The 22799-nt window shown below is 37.0% G+C and overlaps 1 protein-coding gene across 6 annotated transcripts in view; it reads left to right on the forward strand.

Annotated features, from left to right (window-relative positions):
• The window catches only part of LOC107558033 (probable global transcription activator SNF2L2), a 52867-nt gene that overhangs the window by 21243 nt on the left and 8825 nt on the right, over positions 1-22799 (forward strand). For all 6 annotated transcript variants that reach the window (XM_016241637.1, XM_016241640.1, XM_016241634.1 and 3 more), the window contains 9 exons: positions 2283-2390; positions 2480-2566; positions 3469-3515; positions 4917-5083; positions 5250-5413; positions 6277-6504; positions 10329-10406; positions 10593-10811; positions 17086-17303. In XM_016241637.1, the coding sequence (XP_016097123.1) occupies positions 2283-2390; positions 2480-2566; positions 3469-3515; positions 4917-5083; positions 5250-5413; positions 6277-6504; positions 10329-10406; positions 10593-10811; positions 17086-17303 (1316 nt within the window). The remainder of the gene's footprint in view (positions 1-2282; positions 2391-2479; positions 2567-3468; positions 3516-4916; positions 5084-5249; positions 5414-6276; positions 6505-10328; positions 10407-10592; positions 10812-17085; positions 17304-22799) is intronic.

The following is a 22799-nucleotide window of genomic DNA, read 5'->3' on the forward strand; positions in this document are numbered from 1 at the left end:
AAAAAAAAGCACGTTGTAAATGACTTCAAAAATTGTGCAAATGTTGACTGGGAGTCAAATACTTCCCAGCATCCAGCAGCTTTTTCACAATGTGGAAGTTGGAATGGGATACACTGTAATGGAGGGCAGTGTTGCCGTTGCCATCGGCCATGTTTACGATGTGCTGCAGCAGGGCAGGGGAGATGCCTCTGAAAGCATTCAGGTAGTCCTCCACCATCTCCGCTACGGCCGTCTTCTGACTGGACACTCGGAACCACTCATGCTGCACTGTGTTCACATATGACCTCTGGAATGACACAAAATGATAAATATGATCAAGATCAGTATTGTAGTAACAGTTCCTGCCTATAACATGGAAGGAACCTCAAAATCAAAGTAAAAACATAAAATTTGTAAACAATCAAAACAAAGAGATACGTTGAGGATCTTGTTACATAATGATCCTAATTAGTCTAAATTATGTTCAATGATCAGACAGCTTTTCTGAAATTCAGGACAAATGCAGCTTTGACTTAACCCAAGACTTAACAGTAGCCCAGTCATCGCACAGCTGGGAGGGGGTCAGCAGAAATAAGTGTTGATCCAGCATTCTTTTTACACCACGTTAACCACAAAGGAGCCAATATCCTTCCCGTTTCAGGTGCGGTGAAGCACAGCTAGAAGAAACATCTAAGGGTCTGATTTACTAACAGCTTACACCAGAGCAGATCGTCTTTTGGTGTTGACATAGCACTTACAAGATTTACTGTCAGACACGCAGTGAAGAATTAGTGCTGAAATGGCTTGGACACAGTTATTTTTGTGCCTAACCTTATAGAATATGCATTTATAAGAGTTTCCCTTTCAGACGCAAAATTTATGGGAGGATTGTATTAAAATGAATCGCCCAACGCGATTTACTAACATTTGCACTTGTCAAATTACTGGTATTTGCGCCATTATTTAATGCTCCAAAAAGGCATATCTTAAAGCAGACACTAATTTGCGCTGCTCTTGGTAGATTGTGTTGGTCATTATGGAAATGATTTGGCTGTGTTCTTTCATTTGCGCATTGTCAGTAAATCACCCGCAGAAATTTCCACTCCCATTAGCGCTTTTTTGGAATTGCACTCTCAAGCTAATTTGCCCTGTTTAGTAAATCTGGCCCTAAAACTCCAATTTGCTTTGAATTGCTTGTTTGTTTGGCAAGATTGCTTACTAATAGGGATACTGGTATTGGTATCGGGCCCGATACTGGTCTCCTGTACTCGTACTCGTTAAAATGCCCCGATACCAAAAGCCGATACCACACAGCATGTGATAAGCGCCATATTCAAACAAAGAAACACCGACAACAGAACAACAGACAGCAGAAAGGAGTTAAGGATGCGCGAGCTTGTCGAGTGAATATACCTTTCTCACGGACATCACTGGAAAGTTTGTAGTTCGGTCAGATATGTCAAAAACAAGTAAGTAAAACAATGCACAAGTAACTGAACGGTAGGGAGAGAGAGAGACCGAGAGAGTGCGGACACTTCTGTTGTGTAATCTTTGATGTTCACTCACTTAGCACACGCATCATTTGGATTAAAACTAAACCGTAAAAATAAGACCATTTATAGGGGCATTCACTATAAACGTCATTTATTTTCAGCCTTAGGCATACACGACTTTCTGGTGAAAGTGAATCTAGCAGCCTGTGTGAAATGCGCTATAGGCTGCGTTGCGCGTGTTTTGCTTGCTTGAGTGTTTCTGCATTATATGAGAGAAAATAAATCGCAGCACGTTTCAGATGAAAAAAAAAACCGCGACTTCTATTTCTGAAAATATCACAGTTAGGAGATTTATAGCGAGTGGTTTCCTGCATTATTACAGCAAAGCGCGTGATTACAGTACTAAGCCGCTGCAATGGAGCAGCTCTAATGCTATTAAATTAAAGATGATGTACCACAGAGCAAAAAAAAATTAACAGTGAAAGTAACAAAAATTTGTAAAATACATTTTAATGGGCATAATTAAGTGTGAAAATAACAATAATATACAGTCAAACCAAAAATTATTAGAGACCAGATATAATTTTTTATATTTTTTTACTAGTGGGTGCAGGACACTATAGTTAATTTATGTAAGTGAGGATAGCAAAATAAAGTAAACTGTGACAAATTATACCCAAAAATTCTTCATAAAGAGAAAAGAACAAAATTGTCAAATTCCTCTAAAATTGGAAAAGAATCTTAAAAACAAAGTTTGATTGAAGCCTCTATGTCATGCAGTTCAGGTTATGTTGATGGATTGTCTCACAGGTGGAGTATGTCATCAAATGTGACATGTCAGCCATCCAGAAGGTTCTGTACAGGCACATGCAGGGCAAAGGCATCCTGCTCACTGACGGCTCGGAGAAAGACAAGAAGGTATAAAGAGAGGCTGTTAACTCACTTTTACACTGCTGTGCGGATTAGAGCAGAGCTTCAGTCATTTTTACCTTGATGTGTTTCCACAGGGTAAAGGAGGAGCCAAGACCTTAATGAACACCATAATGCAGCTGAAGAAGATCTGTAACCATCCCTACATGTTCCAGCACATTGAGGTATCGCAACAGTGTCTCAGTACACTGAAATGCACATCAGGGCATTTCTAATACACAAGTTAAAATGTATGACACTAAGGCTACGTCCACATTAATCCGGATAAATTTACAAATGCATTTTTTTCCTCAATCTTTTTTTGGCCTCAATCGTCCACACTGAGTTTTGTCCAGCAAAAACTTGTTCAGATATAATAAGGTTGTGTCGGCATTGATGTGCCACTTACATAGGGTTGCTAAAGATAAATGGTACTTTCTACAATATTCATATTCCTGCAAAGATGATAGAATATTTACTAGCAATTATGACGTTTGCATTTTAGATGAATGACAATTTTGTGTGAGATCTGGACGCACCAGTGAGTGGTGGGATATTTAGTAATAAAATGGTTGTGTCAGGAGAATAGTGTGAGAACTTTTATGTCTGGTCTCTTGGTATCATCACAGTGGGCTTTTATGACATTTTCTGAATTTGCAGCAGTGCGATTTAAGCGTTTTCAGACATGTCAGTGAGGATGAGCAACTTTTGGAAAATGCTCAAACACTAGTGTGGACAGAGAGCCCTTCGAAATGAAAACGCTGTTGTCAGATATATCTGGATTTATGTGGATGTGGCCTTAAAGGTTCACCCAAAAATGAAAGTTCTGTCATTATACATCTGTATGATTTTGCGGAACACAAAAGAAGATATTTTAAAGCATCCAAAAAGCATTGGACCTCACTGATTTTATTTGTATGGATAATTTTTTGTATGTTTCTTTAAGACCTAAAACTACTCCATAGCTATGGAGTTGGTCCTTAAAACATTTGTCAACAATCAAAATAAAGCAATTAACAGTACCATGGTCTATTACTACTTGTATGGCATCAGATGTACTGAACGTGTCTATTTTGTGTCTATTCAGGAATCTTTTGCTGAGCACTTGGGATATCCAAATGGCATTATCAGCGGGTGAGTTCTAGGGCTGGGAATCGCAGGGTAACTCACGATACGATACGAATCACGATACATGGCTCACGATACGATAATATCACGAATACAGCGATTCTGTGATACTCGATATATTGCTAGACAATCCTATAACGATACATCACGATATCTGTCTAACTATGAAAACAAACTGCCTGTGAAAAGGTTAAGTGCAAGTTTTCTCTCTTTATTCAAGTCTAAACTGATAGAAAACAGCACAAAAAGTTCTGTAAATCAAATTTAACATGTTAAGTAAATTAATCATTTTATTCTTGGACTTATTAAAAGCTTACACATTTCTTTGTGTGTAAACCAACACATTTAACTGCTTATCAACTTTATATAGGATATTTATATATATATATATAAACCTTGTACATTTCAAAATTTACCTGGAGTGTTTTCTCAACCTTTCCTTTCCTCTCATCATAAAAACGGAGCCCCGCACATGACATAGCCGTTCACGTCGTGTCTTTTGCGCGCTCAAGTTCGTTATTTCAAATGTGGACGCGCAGCAAGCACACACACACTGCACACTTCTGCGCCGCATTACGGCTCTGACAAGGTTTTGCTTCGTCGTCCATGCCATAGGTGCAGATTTATGTTTCTGCCGGTCGGTGCCCACTGCCCACACTGCATAACGCACACTTGTAATATCTGAGAGAGAGCATCCAGTTTTGTTGATATAAAACTGGACGCACTGGCGGCGCGCTCTCACTCATATAGTGAGGGAAATCCATCTGCGATCTGAGTGGAGAGGTTAAGCTACTGACTCAATATGCGCTCTGCAATGATAACGTGATCGATGCCTACAGTCCATGCTGATAGCTGTTCCGGGGGAGTTTTTTAGTTCTCATCTCCATAAACATAAGATGCCGGTACATCTCTGATTTGTTGTTGGGCTGCGTTCCAGTCCGTTTTTTTTATGCCCTTCACTCACAAACTTCCCTCCGTCTCGTTCACTCGGATGTACGTCATTGATTAGCATGAGTGCCCACTTCTGGCTGAACCCTTGGAATGGGCTGAATTGGAACGTCCTAAGCCCTTGATCACTTAGAATCTGCTATAGAGTTGGTTTATTGTTTACATTTTTCCCCTTACGAATTTGTTTGGTGCAGCATTCTATATGTATATAGGCATGTTTGGGCTGTTTCCGGAAATATCGTGATAAATCGGCACTTCGATTTATTGTCCCACTCCTAGTGAATACGGATCAAATTGAGTGTTACATAACCTTAAGAGTTACCATGATGTGTTCATTCATGTCAAATATGGATAATTAAACACACCGCAGGCCCCTTGCGTTAGATGACCCAGAGAGTGGAGGTGCACCATGATGAAGGTGTTGACATTTTAGACATGCTTTGTTTCTTGTCCACCTAGCCCTGACCTGTACCGCGCTTCTGGCAAGTTTGAATTACTGGACCGCATCCTGCCCAAGCTGAAGGCCACCAATCACAGAGTGCTTCTGTTCTGTCAGATGACCACCCTCATGACCATCATGGAGGATTATTTTGCCTTCCGTAACTTCCTCTATTTGCGTCTGGATGGTCAGTAATCAGTGCATTCCTCCTTTAATGTTTTCCTGTCCTTTAGGACCTCAATTCTGGGGGTTTCCAATTGATAGTCCACCACTTTTAAAATGAGTGTGATCACATTAATAGACTGCCCTTTCTCTTTCATTAATACATGCTTGCTGCTGGTTGTGTCCTCCAGGAACTACGAAGTGTGAGGATCGTGCAATGCTTTTAAAGAAATTCAACGAAGAAGGCTCACAGTTTTTCATCTTCCTGCTGAGCACCAGGGCAGGAGGTCTGGGCCTCAACTTGCAAGCTGCAGACACTGTTGTGATCTTTGACAGCGACTGGAACCCCCACCAGGTTTGTGTGAATCACTGCTGTGATTAGAGAGGAACTAGACAGGAACTAGACAAATTGATCAGAGGTGACAGTAAAGACAATGTTACAAGATATTTATATTTCAAATAAATTCTGTTCTTCTGAACTTTATATTTATCAAATAATTTGGAAACAAAATGTTAATTTAATTTAAAGTATATTAAAATGTAAAGTATATTTAAAAGAAAAATCTGTTATTTTAAATTGTAATAATATTTCACAGTTTTTGCTGTATTTTTGGAAAATCATACCAAACCCTAACAATTAAACAGTAGTGTGTACTTCTAAATTTCTTCATTTAAATGTTTACTATTTTAATGGTTCTGGATGTGGGGAAAAAATAATTTTTAAAAGTACAAATATTACATGTAGTCTCTCAGTTAATATGAGTCAAAAAAGCTACATGCAAAATAATAAGCAAAAGGCTGTTTAAAATCGTTTTGAAGTATAGCATCTAACACCACAACAGTTTTTCCAAATAACCACGGACAAGTATGGATTTTTAAGTGAAGTTTGAAAAGTATGTATTTGTTGGTTTATTCATTCATTTATATATTTTAATTCATATGGAGGTGGTGTTGGTTGGTTGGTTGGATCTATTGTATTTAATGAAGTTTGAACTTTTTCCCCATGCATTTTCAGCAGAAAATGCTAAAATTACTCCTCCATCTGCCTCTACATAAAGCACAACAGCGATCTTCAGTCAATTTGAAGTGTTTATTTTTCCTTCTCTAAAGAACATGTCAGAAAGAGTGCACTGTGCCTTCTCTTAATAGCATTCTCTCACTGTGATTGTAATTGATAGAACTATATTAATCACACACAACTGTGGTTTCAATCACCAGGACTTGCAGGCCCAGGATCGAGCCCATCGTATCGGCCAGCAGAACGAAGTACGCGTATTGCGTCTGTGCACTGTTAACAGTGTGGAGGAGAAGATTTTAGCGGCGGCCAAGTATAAACTGAATGTTGATCAGAAAGTCATTCAGGCAGGCATGTTTGATCAGAAGTCCTCCAGCCATGAGCGCAGAGCCTTCCTACAGGCTATTCTGGAGCACGAGGAACAGAATGAGGTGAGCCACTTTAACAGGCACAGATGGCAGTAATGTTTCACTCTGACTAAATTAGACTAATTGTATCTAGTGATGCACTGAGGTGAAAAGTATTGGAAAAAAGGGTCAAAAACAAAAAGTGCCTTTTTTTCCCATTTATTACCCAGTATGAAAGCGTACATGTGATTGTATTTTTGGGCCAATTTATGCTTAGTCACTTGATCGCTCGGATCACTATCCAATTGGCTGTGCGCATTCAAGTTCCACTTTTCCACATAAATGTGTTTTCGCAAAATGGATATAAATCCAATCTACTATTCCCACAAATATAAATATGCTAATATAATAGTTCATTTCCGAGATGATGCAAATACCAGGCAGTGAAATTTTCTGTGGAATGCTCTCATCAGCCCACATAGCAATTAGTATTTGAGTTTCACGGTTTCTCCATCCATGATTGCTCACTCGTGTGAGTGGATTGTGGGGCTTTCAAACTTCTGTACTCTGATGCCTCTAAAGTTTATGTATGTGGCTTGAACAACTAGATGCATTTCAACTTAGCTGGGCCTTGTCGTCTATGGAGGGGCTTTCAGTGATCGGATTGCAGTCAGCTGATCTTTAAAAAAATATGTAACAAAGACTATTCAAAATTAAAAGCATTAAAGGTGCAATAGGTGATTGTCTTCAGAAATTTCTTTTGTTATGCTGGTTGAAAGTCTCTTCACATCCCGAAAGCAATCATCAAGTTAAATGGTCTAAATGTATTTATCTGTATTTATATATTCTGTGGAAGGCGTAGGACCAAGAAATGTTCATCCAATCAAAACGCTCGGTCCGAGCGTTTTAATTGGCTTTCCTACCTGCCTGTCAACGTATGTATTAGCATACCTCTGCGCACCCGATTTGCGCAGACAGGATACGTCATCAGCGCGTTCACGCACGCTGTGCAGACAGAGCGAGAATGGCAGACAAACATCAACAACCCGATCTTCCTTCCTGGTATTGTAGTACTTTTACTAACTGTACTATAAAGTTGTAGTAATTTTACTAACTGTACTATAAAGAATGACACTTGATGTAGCCCAGTGATTCCATGATTATGGAATGATTCCAGTCCTCGCGCCTCCCCATATTTTGCATGTCTCGCTTAATTAACACACCTGATTCAGATAACCAGGTCATTAGAAGAGAATGAGGACTGGAATTGGGAACAACTGATGTAGCCTACTGTAGTAATGTTGTCTCTTCTAGTCTGTGAGCGTTCATGTGTTTGGGGGCGTGGCTTTGGACGGCGATTGCAGGGAGGGTGGGATGTTTGCTTTCAGTGCTATCAGGCTAAAGCTAGCATTTTCCAAGATCTCCTACTGCACCTTTAAATGGATAGTAAAATCCCAAAAATTGTCATCATTTACTCATGTCTTTCCAAACCTGTGGGAATTTATTTATTATGTGGAAAACCACAGTTGAAGTATGTTGGGATATTATGAACAAAACAAAACAAGCAAAAAAAACTTCTTTAATGTTCCACCACAGAAAGAAAGTCATTCAGGTTTAGATTCAAAATTGTCATCATTTACTCACCCTCATGTCTTTCCAAACCTGTGGGAATTTCTTTATTATGTGGAAAACCACAGTTGAAGTATGTTGGGATATTATGAACAAAACAAAACAAGCAAAAAAAACTTCTTTAATGTTCCACCACAGAAAGAAAGTCATTCAGGTTTAGATTGACATGAAGGAGAGTAATGATGACAGAATTTTCATTTTGGGGTGAACTAGCCCATTTTATATTAAATGTTTACAGTTAAATTACAGAGATTTTACTCCATAAATCTTGAGTAGTATGTAATCATATCCATTTCTATTTGATGCAAGGTGTCTCCAAATCCTTAAAAAGTCTTAAAACTGTGTATCTTATGTAACGTTTCAAAGTTAACTTAATGTAAAATTAAGGCTATAATTACCATCAAAATATCTTAAGTCCATGTTTCAAAGGTCTTAAAATGCAGTTGAACCAACAAAGCCATGATGATTTAGATTTTATTTTTGCTCATTGTTTTTTGAAATCATAAAATCATGTCACTGTCTTGCACTTAGAGCATCTAGAGCACTTCAAACAATGTTTTAGAGTGGCTCGGTTCACAGGACATGCCCCTTCACACAAACTCTATCTCTGCCTTTGCTGTGAGTTTGAGTTGCTTAAAAACCACAGTTAGAACACAGCACTCACCAGATTCACTTTGTTTTTATGTTAGAATAATCTCAAACATTTTTGTGGGCAGGGATTTACAGCATGATTTGAAATGAGTGAATTTAAAACTGTTGCCAGCTAAACAGAGGTCTTCCTGCAGCTTTTTTTGTTAAAAATTAAAGCACCAAAGTCTAACGCATAACAATCAATTCAGATGAAGTCAGGGTAACACTTTGGTATAGGGACCGATTCTCACTATTAACTAGTTGCTTATTAGCATGCCTATTAACATATTGGCTGTTTATTAGTACTTATAAAGCACTTATTCTGCATGACCATATTCTACATCCCTAATCCTACCCAATACATAAACTTAACAACTACCTTACTAACTATTAATCAAGCAGCAAATTAGGAGTTTGAGGCAAAGGTCATAGTTAATGGTTTGTTAATAGAGAGAATTGAACCTTAAAATAAAGTGGGACCGGTGTCAGATATATATTTCTCTTGTTATATTACTATTTGTATTCCCAAATAAAAATGTTATTATTATAGATTTTCAGTGCAGTGTTAATATTACAAAAATAGTTTAAAATATATTTTTTAATGTTAAATTCCAGACAAATATAAACAAAACAAATACAGCTGCGAAGGGGTTTAGAATACAGCTGCTGAGGGAGTAATGGTAAATTTGACATCACTGTCTCTTCTGACCGCCATAATCCTTATGCCTACATAAATGCCTATATACTTCTGTGGAAGTTTACCCTGTTATACAGTAGTTTATTTAAACCCAGAAATTTGAAAATGGTCAGTTTTTCATTCTTCTATATCTCTTTTGAGCAGGATGATTTCTTGTGCTCGCATAAAACCTGATGGAAGTGATGTGCAGGTCTTAACTTTTTGGAAATGTTTGACATTGGTATTAAAAAGTTTTATATTGGAAGAGCTGATACCTGCAGATACCCTGTGATGATTTTTGTGATTCTGGTGCTTATGAGCTAACTTCCTCTAGTTCAATCTTTTTAATGGTTTAAAAGAAAACGTTAAAGTACAAACTAAGTTACTGCAAACATCATATAATAGCAGGTTGCTACAACTTTACCCACTACAACCACAAAAAAGCTTTTACAGCTGCTTCAAAATATTTCAACATTGTTATGTGTCAGCCTTACGTATTGGTACACAATTGCAAAGAATAAAATGGTGATCTGTAGATGAATTGATTTTTTTTTTCCTTTGCTCAACTCATCATTCATTGTCTGTCTCGTTATAATGTCACTGCAGTTTGTTCAACAAATTGCAGTTTATCGCTGACATAAATTATGCTTTGACCCATAAGATAATACAATTCAGCTGAGACCAATGTCTGTTTTTCTATTGATTTTGAGTGTGACAAAGACTAAGGAAAAGCCATGCAATTTTGGTAGACTAGTCCCGAAGTGCAGTAAAGTTGAGCTGAATTACTTACAGGAACAGAACAAAGCATTTCTTAGGTGTCATGTTGTGCCTGATCTGGTGCTATTATGATTTGAACAATCAAAATTGTCTAAGGCAATTTTAATAAAAAAATCCACTTTGCCAGATATGAAAATGCTACTCGCAAATTAAATGTGTCCTAATTGTGTTTGTTGGCATATGTGTGTGATACCAGGAGGAAGATGAAATTCCAGATGATGAAACTCTCAATCAAATGATTGCTCGAAATGAGGACGAATTTGAGCTATTCATGGTAAGACTGAAATTACACAAAATGTGCTACTTGCACAGATAGTCCCTTGCATGGTGATTCACAGTAATTGTTGTCTCTTTGAAAAGAAAGCCTCATGTTTTTGTGCAATTTGAATCTATTTAGGACTAGAACAGGAAACTTTCCAATTACTTTCAAACTTACGTAATCTATTAATGGCACTTTTAGCGCATGGATTTAGACCGTCGTCGAGAGGATGCGCGCAACCCTAAACGTAAACCTCGGCTAATGGAGGAAGATGAGTTGCCATCATGGATCCTGAAGGATGATGCTGAGGTGGAGCGGCTTACCTGTGAAGAGGATGATGAAAAGATTTTCGGTCGTGGATCACGTCACCGCAGAGATGTCGACTACAGTGACACATTGACGGAAAAGCAGTGGCTAAGGGTATGCTGTTTGCATTATATTTAGTTCATTATATTTTAGTCCATGACAGACATGTAGAATGACACATGGCATAAGCATAATCCCATCCACATGATGAGAGCTCTTGTTACTATAGCAACAGGTAGTCTTCCACTCTTTCTAATGGTCTTTTTTATGCTGAATGCGTTTTTCATCTAATATTTATTTTAAGTATTGAATACAATTTGTAATACTTTCAGTTAACACTGGTACTGATAGAACTTCAAAAAACATTAAAGATGAAAAGTACTAACTTGACCTCAAGAAGCCACAAGTCATGAAGTGTTCACAATGATCATACAATTGTAGAGCCGGTCATTTCCATAATCTACAGAAAGATCAGCAGATTTCTGCAGAATTGGAACAGCCATCATTTATAAAAAAAATCTGAAAATCCCCTTTTCCTTGTATATTAATTTATTAAATATTTTGATTAATTTGATGACACTCTCAGCTACCATTAAGAGTGTAGTGATCTTATGCCTGGGCCTAGATATATATAAGGTAGATATAGATATAGAGAACCAGATGTTGTTATAGCAGTGATCAGTTTGAGGTGGGGTGTCCCAAGTCACTGGCTTCATTGTATGATTTGATCATTTGAATATGAATCAAATTTCAGTTTACAGGTCTGTAAGAATCAGAGCGAGTCAATTTGTGCTGACTGAGGTTACAGCTTCAGTCACAGCGTGGAGAGATTCATGGAGCTACCAGTTTTAACACTTGATAATTAAAATCAAATAGTTTATTCTTGGAGGTTTGACATCACTGGAGACACAAAAAAGAACTAATCAACAACACAAAAGAACTAATCAAAACTCAAAAAAGAAAAGCATCATTTCAGTGAGTTTTGAAAAATTAACAAGTACATCTTATGAAACAAAAAAATTCACTACTTACAATGATTGAACATCACATAACAGCAATACACGTTTCCTCTGCTAGTTTTTAATGATCTGGCGTCTTGTTCGATTCTGTAAATAAAGTATTAAGTGGGTTTGAAATGTTATTCCACAACATATCCTCACCACAAATTGATTGGTAAGGCAACAACACAACAGCCAAGACAAATCTCATCTCTGTGTAACAATTCAAATCGATCAATTGACCCAGTGGCATTACACTGAATCCCCCAAACCCAAATAGCTCATTTTCTAATTCTCCATCCAGACACAAATTGACTGTCCTCCTCTCTAACAAGCTTTTTCCTCTGTCATTTTATTACATAAACCGGTCTCAGCACAGTCCTCCTAAACAATTTCAAAGCTACCCAGTGGATTGTGCTGGTCGATAATGAGTGCCGAAACTGTTTCCATAGGGCATCGCGGTTGTTCTTTGGTGAGGGTTAGTCTGCTGCAGGGTTTGGCTGGAAGGTAACAAGAGCAAAACTGTATTTGAGCACAGAGGCTGAAGGTGTAAAGCAGCAAGGGAGGTAATTATATGTGGAGCCAGTTCCTGGTAAACAGAGAGCCACTGAGGAGTAGAAGTGTACTGAAAGAGGAAGGAATTTTGACACACGGCAATCAGATCTTTCAAAGCAACACTATAGGGTCTGTGAGTTTTTATGAGGTGGAAAAAGAGGACTTTTTAATCTGATTAAAGCTATCTGAACTTCCTTGCTTTTATTGTGGCTTGACAGGCGATTTGGACCTTGAAAGTAATCTTATTTAGTGCCTCACCGTTTTTTTTTGTTGCTGTTTTAGTAAAATGAAGTATATATATAAAAAAAGTGTTTACCGTGTGATAGTCTCCACACACCTAAAATGGTTTCTTTTGTAACTTATGCTTGAAGTCATTCTCCAAGATTGCTTTTACACAGGAAATTATGACAGAGCATCTCCCCATCGACACAGCTCAATGGCTCAACAAATTGATTTTGACGCTTGACTGCACAGAGTTTAACAGTCAACTGTGTTGGGGAAATTAAGTCTATTGTGAGGTGTGAGAGAATACGCGTCAGTCTAGGGGAAATAAATACTCCATTTTCCGTCTGCCTTCAACCTAAAATCTGTTCTTGCATTGTGCAATATAACATCTAAATGGGTTTACATTGTGTGTGTGTGTGTTTGTTTGTTTCAAGAGAGTTTATTTCTAAATGATTTCTGAAGTATCATGTGAAGGATCATGTGTTTAAGTAACGGCTGCTGAAATATAAACATTTATAAATTACATTAAATTCTAATGCTATTTCACAATATTATGGGTTGTTGCTGTTTTAGTAAAATGAAGTATTTATATAAAAAAAGTGTTTACCGTGTGATAGTCTCCACACACCTAAAATGGTTTCTTTTGTAACTTATGCTTGAAGTCATTCTCCAAGATTGCTTTTACACAGGAAATTATGACAGAGCATCTCCCCATCGACACAGCTCAATGGCTCAACAAATTGATTTTGACGCTTGACTGCACAGAGTTTAACAGTTAACTGTGTTGGGGAAATTAAGTCTATTGTGAGGTGTGAGAGAATACGCGTCAGTCTAGGGGAAATAAATACTCCATTTTCCGTCTGCCTTCAACCTAAAATCTGTTCTTGCATTGTGCAATATAACATCTAAATGGGTTTACATTGTGTGTGTGTGTGTGTTTGTTTGTTTCAAGAGAGAGGTCAGTCTCCCTTCAGCTGCTGAAGAGGGATCATTCACACTGACAGCCAAGTCATTCATTTTCATTGTGAATTGGCCACTTGAGGCGAGATTAAGATGACTTGTGGGCATCTCCAGTGACTCAACAAAGTTTAGAAAAGATAACTTTATGATAATAAACTCTGTGGCTGTTAACTGCTAATGGGAATAAACAAATTGGAGCTCATGTAATCCATCTCCTGAGGGACACTGTAACCAAGTGTGGGCAAGTCAAAGGAGAAGTGCATGTTACTTCGGGCTATTTCACTGTTCTTTATGTTTTGTTCTTGCCCACATACAGGGATAAAATGAACTGTGATGCATAAAGAAACTATTAGCGTCCTGAGTGAGTTTGATGTGATGCTTTACGCAATGTACAGCTTCATATACAGTATAAAAACTTTCCTGTCCAAAATGTCAATTTTTAGCAGCAAGATTTGGAACAGTTCAAAGTGGTCATGAAAACATAAGATAGATGATCATATTTCCAGAACAGCAACCATTTGATAATCCAAGAAAAAAAGAGAGAGAAGGACGATGAGATCCATGTAAACAGCACAAGACCTGGTGGACCCTTTTCATTAGTTACAAATGAGTTACAAACATCATATGGCTCCACCTGGAAATCAGTGTTTGTCCACAACCTCCTGTGACTTATACCCAAGTTGCCATATTTTTAAAAAAGATTAATACTTTATTTAGCAAGAACACATTAAATTGATCAAAAATGACAGTAAAGACATTTTAAATGTTACTTTCTATTCATCAAGAATACTGAAAAACAAAATGTATCATAGTTTCAAAAATATTAAGCAGCACAATTGTTTTAAACATTGGTAATAATAAGAAATGTTTCTTGAGCACTAAATCGGTATATCTAAATGATTTCTGAAGTATCATGTGAAGGATCATGTGTTTAAGTAACGGCTGCTGAAATATAAACATTTATAAATTACATTAAATTCTAATGCTATTTCACAATATTATGGTTTTACCTTATTTTTGATCAAATGTATGTTTATTTCTCTGTATTGTTTTGATAACCCATAGATCATAGCCTCACAGTCGATGAAATTGAAGTCTGCACCCCCAATCACATGACGTGAAGAGCACGCTTTCTTTCACAGGTGCTGCTGAGCTCTTTTTTCCCTCAGATTATTTCGGTACCCACAGGTGCGACCTCACCATGACAACGGTTGAGGTGATGGAAGAGAGGTTATCCATTATTGGCTCAGCGTTACTAAAATCCAGCCAGAGGCATCCCTGCAGACAGCCATCATTTGAACCCAGGATCTCAGCCATGGGATGCATCATTTGAGTGTGCTCTGGACACAGTGTTTAAAAGGATGATGCATACCCCCTGTGCTGACCTGATGGATAATGCACAAAATTGATGTGGTGCTAAAAAGCATACATAATGTTTTTTTTTTCTTTTTGATTACATAAACATAAACGTGAACAGCATAAATCTATGTACACTTCCACTCAAAAGTTTGAAGATTTTTTTTTGTTTAAATATTATCAGTAATATTATAAAATATTATTACAATTTAAAATAACTGTTTTATATATATATATATATATATATATATATTACAAAATGTTTAATATATTACGAAATGTATTCCTGTGATAGCAACACTGGATTTTCAGCATCATTACTCCAGTCTTCAGTGTCACATGATCCTTCAGAAGTCATTCTAATATGCTGATTTAGTGCTCGGGAAACATTTCTTAGCATTATAAATGTTGAAAACACTTTTTTGTGGAAACCACAATACATTTTTTTTCTTTTTGCTATGAACAAAGTTCAAAACAACAGCATTTATCTTAAATATAAATCTTTTATAATATTATAAATGTCTTTATTGTCACTTTCAATCAATCAGATAAATACATTTTTGCTGAATAGAAGTATTAATTAAAAAATAAATAATCAAAAATAAAATCGTATAGACCACAACATTTTGAATGGCATGGTACAATGGATTAAATGTGAAGTAAGCTTAAAAGATACATCGGATGAAATCGTAACTTTTTTTTTTTTTTTTGCATTTAGTTAGGTTTCTGCCATGTCTGCCAGCTCAGAAAAGCTGTCATGAGCTGTCTGAGTCTGAAACTCATCCAGCAAGCGGTTTCAATCTGCAGCCGGTTTCTGTGTAGATAGCTAGCTAAGCTAGTTGATTAAGACTACCTCTGAGCTATATACAGATATATTCACGTGTCTTGTGTCGACACACCCCACGGAAGAGATTGTCGCTGTTGACGCTGTTTTTGACAAGGTAAAAAGGGTGTGTTTCCCAACTTGTGGGAAATGATCATCCGATGTCTCCTTTAATATAAGTGCTTGAAAGTGGATGAAGGCATATGTTTCTTAAAACAGGGCATGAACTTTCTGAATTTGCTTGCGATGATGAATACAAACTCACGATTAATTTAGTTATTGATTTAATTTGGGAATTCATCCAAATCATATGTTTTCATATACGAGTTTTTATTTCAAAAGCGGATACTCTTTAAGGTCTGTTTGCTCATTGTTCATTTCTGGCTCTGTGCATTCATATTATGCTCAAATGAGGGCTCTGGCTCAGCTGCATAACAGGTGTGTTGATTGACTTTGCACTGAGGATCAAGCCTGCCGTGTTATGATAACCAACCTTTGTGCTTTTTCAGAAGAGAAAATCTTATTGAAAAGCTAAAAATAAAGACAGGTATATGTGTTTTGCTTTAAAGAGAGTGGATTCGTCTCTGGAAGTCGTTGGATTTACTGTATATTTCTTTGTTTCGATGAAGTCTTACTCATTCGGTAGTGGAATTACAAATGTTCTTGGGCATATTTGAAGGTTTAAAATCCCACTGTGCAGATGAACCCAGCAGGATCACTTGTATAGTTCTGCTTTACAATGGGGCAGGTGTTAGGCCAAACTCAACAGCACAAATGCAATGAACCATACAATAGGTTCACTGAAGGCAAATTACTCATTCTCTGTAAATATTCATGCCAAATGTGTGTTCAGAGGTGACTGAAAGATTAGAGAATCCCTCTATATCCATCTGTGTAACAAAAGGAAGAGCAGGATGGAGAGGAGATGCCAGACAGATGGATTTAATTGAGAGCAGTTATTCACAAATGCTGATCTCAATCATATCAGATTGTGAGACTGATGAAAGTCCAAATGGATCCATAATCAGGGCCCATTGTCAGTTTCTCTATAGCCTTTTACTTCTAGATGTATGCTAATGTACATGGCTTTGATGGCTGCCTGTGAGGAGTTGGTGAAGTCCTCAAATCAAATATTCACTGTCATAGTAGCATAATCAGTGACATTTGCATTTGTAGAATCACACCAATGACATTTGTCTATTTGACATGCATTTTATTCAGCACTTGATTTAGATGAACAGGCTTCAGTCCCAAATGTTGTACATGCCTGGCCAAATTTTCTTTGGCAGATGAAATATAGATTGTATCACCACGTACATCTGCGTGCAGATTGCCAGTACACAGTGAATATAGTCTAGCAACTAACAATTGTATCTTCTTTACTTTTTGTGTCATAATTTTCCTTGAAAATGTGTCTTCACATCATTAACTACCCAACATGACCCTAACTGCTGAACTTGACCTCTGGCAGGCTGTAGAGGATGGCAACCTGGAGGAAATCGAAGAGGAAATACGCCTGAAGAGGCGCAAGCGTAGCAGACACGTAGACAAAGACCTGAGGCGTGAGGACGGAGACAAGGCCAAGAAAAGAAGAGGACGTCCTCCAGCAGAGAAGTTTTCCCCAAACCCACCCAAACTGATGAAACAGATGAATGCCATCATTGATACAGTCATCAATTACAGAGATGCGTAAGTGCTGTTAAACTTCCACAAATGGCTCATAGTGGCAGTCCATTCCTCACCTCACTGTATTGTTGCAGGTGGCAAATCTAATGGAAGCAGTTTAAAAAACATTCTGCATGGTGTTTTACAGTTATATTGGCCCTTTCAGTTGTTTTATTCTCTGAACACAACTGTTAACCATTGAAAATCAAGGTACTCCAGTTTGGAAGAATGTCCATGCAGTAATTGATTGTCATTTCAGATTAACAATCGATTCATTGTGAAAATTACAATTGCAAAATGCGCATACAAAATATAAAATAGGATATCCACAAAGCTATTTTTAAATGACAAATTTAGATGAATATACTTGAGAAAGTTATGGTGTTTTTATGGTATGGTATTTATGGTGTTTTAAAAGATTAGGGTCTGTAAGATCTTTTTTTTAATGTTTTTGAAAGAAGTCGCTTATACTCACCAAGGCTACATTTATGCGATCAAAATACAGTAAAAACAGTAATATTATAAAATATGTATTACAGTCTATAATAACTGTTATCTATTTTAATATATTTTTAAATAATTTATTCCTGTGATGGTAAAGCTGAATTTCCACCAGTCTTCAGTCATAGTGTCACATGATCCTTCAGAAATCATTCTAATATGCTGATTTGGTGCTCAAGTAAAATTTTTATTACTATCAATGTTGATAGTGCTGCATTTGTGCTGCTTAATATTTTTGTGGAAATCATGATACTTTTTTTTCAGGGTTTTTTGATGAATAAAAAGTTCAAAAGAACAGCATTTATTTGAAATATAAAGCTTTTGTAACATTATAAATATCTTTACTGCCAGTTTTGATCAATTTAATGTGTTCTTAATTTCTTTAAAAAAATCTTACACCAAACTTTTGAACAGTAGTTTGTCAGTGCAATTATTTTATAGCATTTTTTAGAACAAATTTTATATTTAATTTCAGTATTTAATGAGTTAATATAAAAAAAAAATATGCATGTGAAAATGTATTATTGCAGTAATAATGATAATACATGCCCCTTTTTTATGATTTTTATGGGTGTGGGACTAGGGGACTAGGAATAGAATAGGGATAACTGTCAAATTACAATACATAGGCCTGGTTTCACAGACAGGGCTTAGGTCAAGCCAGGATTAGGCCAAGCCAGGATTAGGCCATAGTTCAGTTAGGACTAGGGCTGCACGATAAATCGCATGCGATGTTTAACGCGCATCTTATCAGTAAAGCCGGTTCTGTAATCAGTGGTAAATCTCCATCACCTGTGTTTATTTTAGCATACAGTACATAGCATTAGTTTACAATTACATTAGTCACAGTATGTCAGGTTCTCCCAGTTAGCATAGACATCATACTCAGACCCTGTCAGTGAAGATGATGTATGGTCATTGACTAATTGGTCATTGTTGTACTTGATCACACTGTCACAGTATTTCCAACGACCATAAACATTGTTTACAGTGAAATGTCTTATGTCTGAGTACGTGGGTCCAGGTTTTTAGAAGCCAAGTGTGTGTGAATAATTTCTAGTATGCATGGGTGCGCACCTGTATCAGGGATGTGACATGATGGGCAATTTAGAGTTACAGCTGCAGCTAGTTCTCCCTCACTGCTCAAATGATTAACTGAACACATTTGCTATTTGAAATTGATTCATTGGAAATTAATAAGCTTAATTTAATTAAATGTTTTTGTTGATTAATCAGTGTTCTTCAAACTCTGATGCAGCTGAGAAAGTCTTGTCACACTCACTATAGTTTGATTTTGGAGGATTTGGAATTGCATAGTTCGGCAGTTCTTGTAAGGAAAAGGCCATAGCTTGACATGTCACTCAATTAAGCTGCAATAGGTGTCTCTTTTGGTGGTCCTCATGACAACGTCCAGGTTAACAGCACATATCAGTTGTGGAATAATAATTTTGCTGTCTGAACATGGCAGTAATTTTACATTATAGTCAAATCTCTCTAATCTAGCCCATATTTAAACCAAGACATCTAGAAATACCAGTTAAATAGTTTTTATGCATCTCAGAAACAGACAGCCTCTGCTATTATTTCAAATTTATGACAGTTTGGAACTTGATGAGTCACATAATGTGAAAACTGAGCACAGCTGCATTTGTCCTCAAATGACAAGAAACTCAGTCTCAGTCCCACACTCTCATGACTAATCTCAAACAAGAGAGCATAAAATGCTTTTAGCTGGGATTTTAAAGTGTGAAGTGTATAATTTCTGTGTCACTAGCGCAGTAATGACTGTTTTCAAACAGGTTTTCTGAACAGAGTGTTCAGGCCATTGGTCCGCAGATAGTACCCCTCAAACTTAAAATAGTTTAAGGAATAGTTCACCCAAAAATAAAAATTAGCTGGAAATGTACTCACCATCAGGCCATCCAAAATGTAGATGAGTTTGTTTCTTAATTGGAACAGATTTGGAGAAATTTAACATTACATCACTTGCTCATCAATAGATTCTCTGCAGTGAATTGGTGCCATCAGAATAGTCCAAACAGTTAATAAAAGCTCCAGTGAATCCATCAATTAATGTCTTGTGAAGTGAAAAGCTGTGTTTGCGCAATAAACAAATCCATTATTAAGACGTTTTTAACTGCAAATTATTAGAACTGGGTTGAAAATATAAATTTCTCGCTTTTAATCGATTCTCATTTTGATAAACCAATGTTGATCCACACTGTTTTCAAGCTGATGGTGAACAAAATGAAGCAATGAATTGTAATGAAGCATTATTTGAAGCGTACCTTAAATCACAATTTTTGTTACTTTTTATATGAAACAAAGTCTCAGCTTTCTATTTCTGTCAATTTTATTACAAAATTCAAACAACAACGTTTTGATGCATGCCATAATGTAGCATGATAGATCACATAGTCGCCTCAGTTCAGGCGGCAGTTTGGAGCGCGAGTCATCTCTTTCACCTTAATACAAGTTATAGCTCAAAATAAACATGAATGTACATCAGAAGGTATGTTGAAAGAAACAGTACTTGATGTTAATGTTAAAATTACCTCAGAAAAGTCATTCAATGAACAAAAACTCGTCAGTTAGCTAGAAAATAAACTTTGGAAAGGAGCATTTTGCTAAATATATGCATCATATTACAATATATTTTTACTTAATCTGTTCTGCAATATTTCATGTATGTTTGAATAAATCTGTCATGAAAACAAGCTATGGCATCTACTGTTTAAATGTTTATATTTAAAAAATAAACTGGAATAGAAACATATAATTTGAAACAAATAAACAAATATGTCAGTTGGTTTTGATGTGAGAGGACAACAGGGCATTGACTCACTGGAGGAAGCGTTTTTATAATTAGCGAGTCTTATTTTGGCCAGAAGTGACGGTTTTAAGTTAAAATGCTTAATGATGGATTTGTTTCTTACAAACGCACACCTTTTTAAGCCGTTAACTATCGGACAGGAGTTGTTACTGGTGGATTATTGCAATGCTTTTATGAGCTGTTTGGAGTTTCATGCTGACGGTGCATGTAATGCTAAATTTCTTAAAATCTGTTCTTCAAATCTACATCTTAAGTAAATTTTCATTTTAAAATGTATTATCTGTGTTGGATTTTACTGTTGGTGCATCCCACCCTACAGATGTTTTGCTTGTAGTTCTCTTTGCGTATTAAGCCAAGATAGGAGAATATATATATCATATTAAAAAACTGCACACAATAATTTTAAGTAGTCCTAGAAGTATAATTTCTATAATTAATTTTGCTACAGTTTTTTTTAGTTGCTTTGTCATCATCAGGGATGGGAAGGTTACTTTTAAAATGTATTCCGTTACAGTTACAAATTACTTCATTAAAAATGTATTCAAGTACTTTACTTGTAATCCACTTGTAATCCAAGTACCACAATATGAAAGTAATGTAATCTGATTACTTTTGGATTCGTTTTAGTTACATATGTAAATAGTCAAAAAAAGCAATATCTAAGTACTTTTATTTAAAAGGGTTATATGATGCGATTTCAATTTTTCCTTTCTCTTTGGAGTGTTACAAGCTCTTGGTGCATAAAGAAGATCTATAAAGTTGCAATGACTAAAGTCTCAAATCCAAAGAGATATTCTTTATAAAAGTCAAGTCAACTACGCCTACCTAAAACGGCTCGTTCTAACACGCCCCCACATGTCTACGTCATGATGTGGGAAGATTTGCATAATGCCGCCCAAATGTTCACGCAAAGAAAGAAGGCGTAAATTTTATTCTCGCTGTAGTAATGTTGCTGCAGCCATGTCGTGGAGATGCTGTGTGTTTCGTTGTGAAAGCGAAACTACTTTGTTTGGCTTTCCAAAAGATGACGATATCGCTTCGTCATGCCTAGAGCTGATCCGTGCTGGTCGCTGAGGAAATACATCAACTTTGCGCTGTGGATCGCCGGATCGGCTTTCACCGAGTACGAAGCGGAGTCCATCCCGGGGTCGTCACATGTGGTTGCCGCAAGCCCACCGGCCGCTCCTTCGTCGAATCACTCTAGCCCCGCCGCCGCTCACTCAAGGCCCGCCGTGTGTGACGCTGTTTCGTTGTGAAAGCGAAACTACTTTGTTTGACCTTCCAAAAGAGGACACGACTAGAAATCAGTGGTTAAGTTGTATTTACAACACTGTACCAGAACAGTTCAACCCAAATATTCAGATGTGTGCAGCACATTTTATGGAGGACTGTTTCCTGATCCTGGTAAAGTAGACTACAATGCCGGCTGTTCTGACTCACAGCCTGTAAGTAAGTTATTTTTATATTTAAAGAATTTGCCACTGACGATTCAAACGCGAGTTTTGAGCAGTGTAGAGTAGTGCTTGTTGTTTGTAATTTCTCCGATTACAAATGCAGACATGGTTTTATGTTTATGCGGCGCAATGCAACGCGTAAAAAGACAGTATAAGTCATTATAATCCGTAATTATCTCCCCACTAGATGCAACAAATGCCTCGTTTGTAATGGGTTTTAATGTTTCTGTCTCGTTGCTCCGGCCGGGACACGGCATCACAGTATGGTAGGGGCGTAACATATCCATCACACGCTTGAGGTATTCGGCCAATCACAACACACTGGATAGCTGGCCAATCACAGCACACCTCGTTTTTCAGACCGATGAGCTTTGTAAAAATCGACACGTTTCAGAAAGACGGGGCATAAAGGAGAAACAATAATGTACAGTATGTGGAAAATAGTGTTTTTTTTTTTTTTTACCTTAAACCACATAACCACAATTCATTACACAAAATACACAAAATAATGTTATTTTTAGCAACGTCATGTGACCCCTTTAACTATGACTTTAAAGTTAAAACTAATAAAAACTATTTGAAACTAGGGATGCACCCGGTATCGGGCCCGATACTGAGCTCCTGTACTCGTACTCGTTAAAATGCCCCGATACCAAACGCAGATACCACACAGCATGCGATAAGCGCCATATTCAGACAAAGAAACACCGACAACAGACAGCAGAATGGAGT

Source organism: Sinocyclocheilus grahami, unplaced genomic scaffold (genome assembly GCF_001515645.1).
Source record: "Sinocyclocheilus grahami isolate Dianchi unplaced genomic scaffold, SAMN03320097.WGS_v1.1 scaffold629.1, whole genome shotgun sequence".
Lineage (NCBI taxonomy): Eukaryota > Metazoa > Chordata > Actinopteri > Cypriniformes > Cyprinidae > Sinocyclocheilus > Sinocyclocheilus grahami.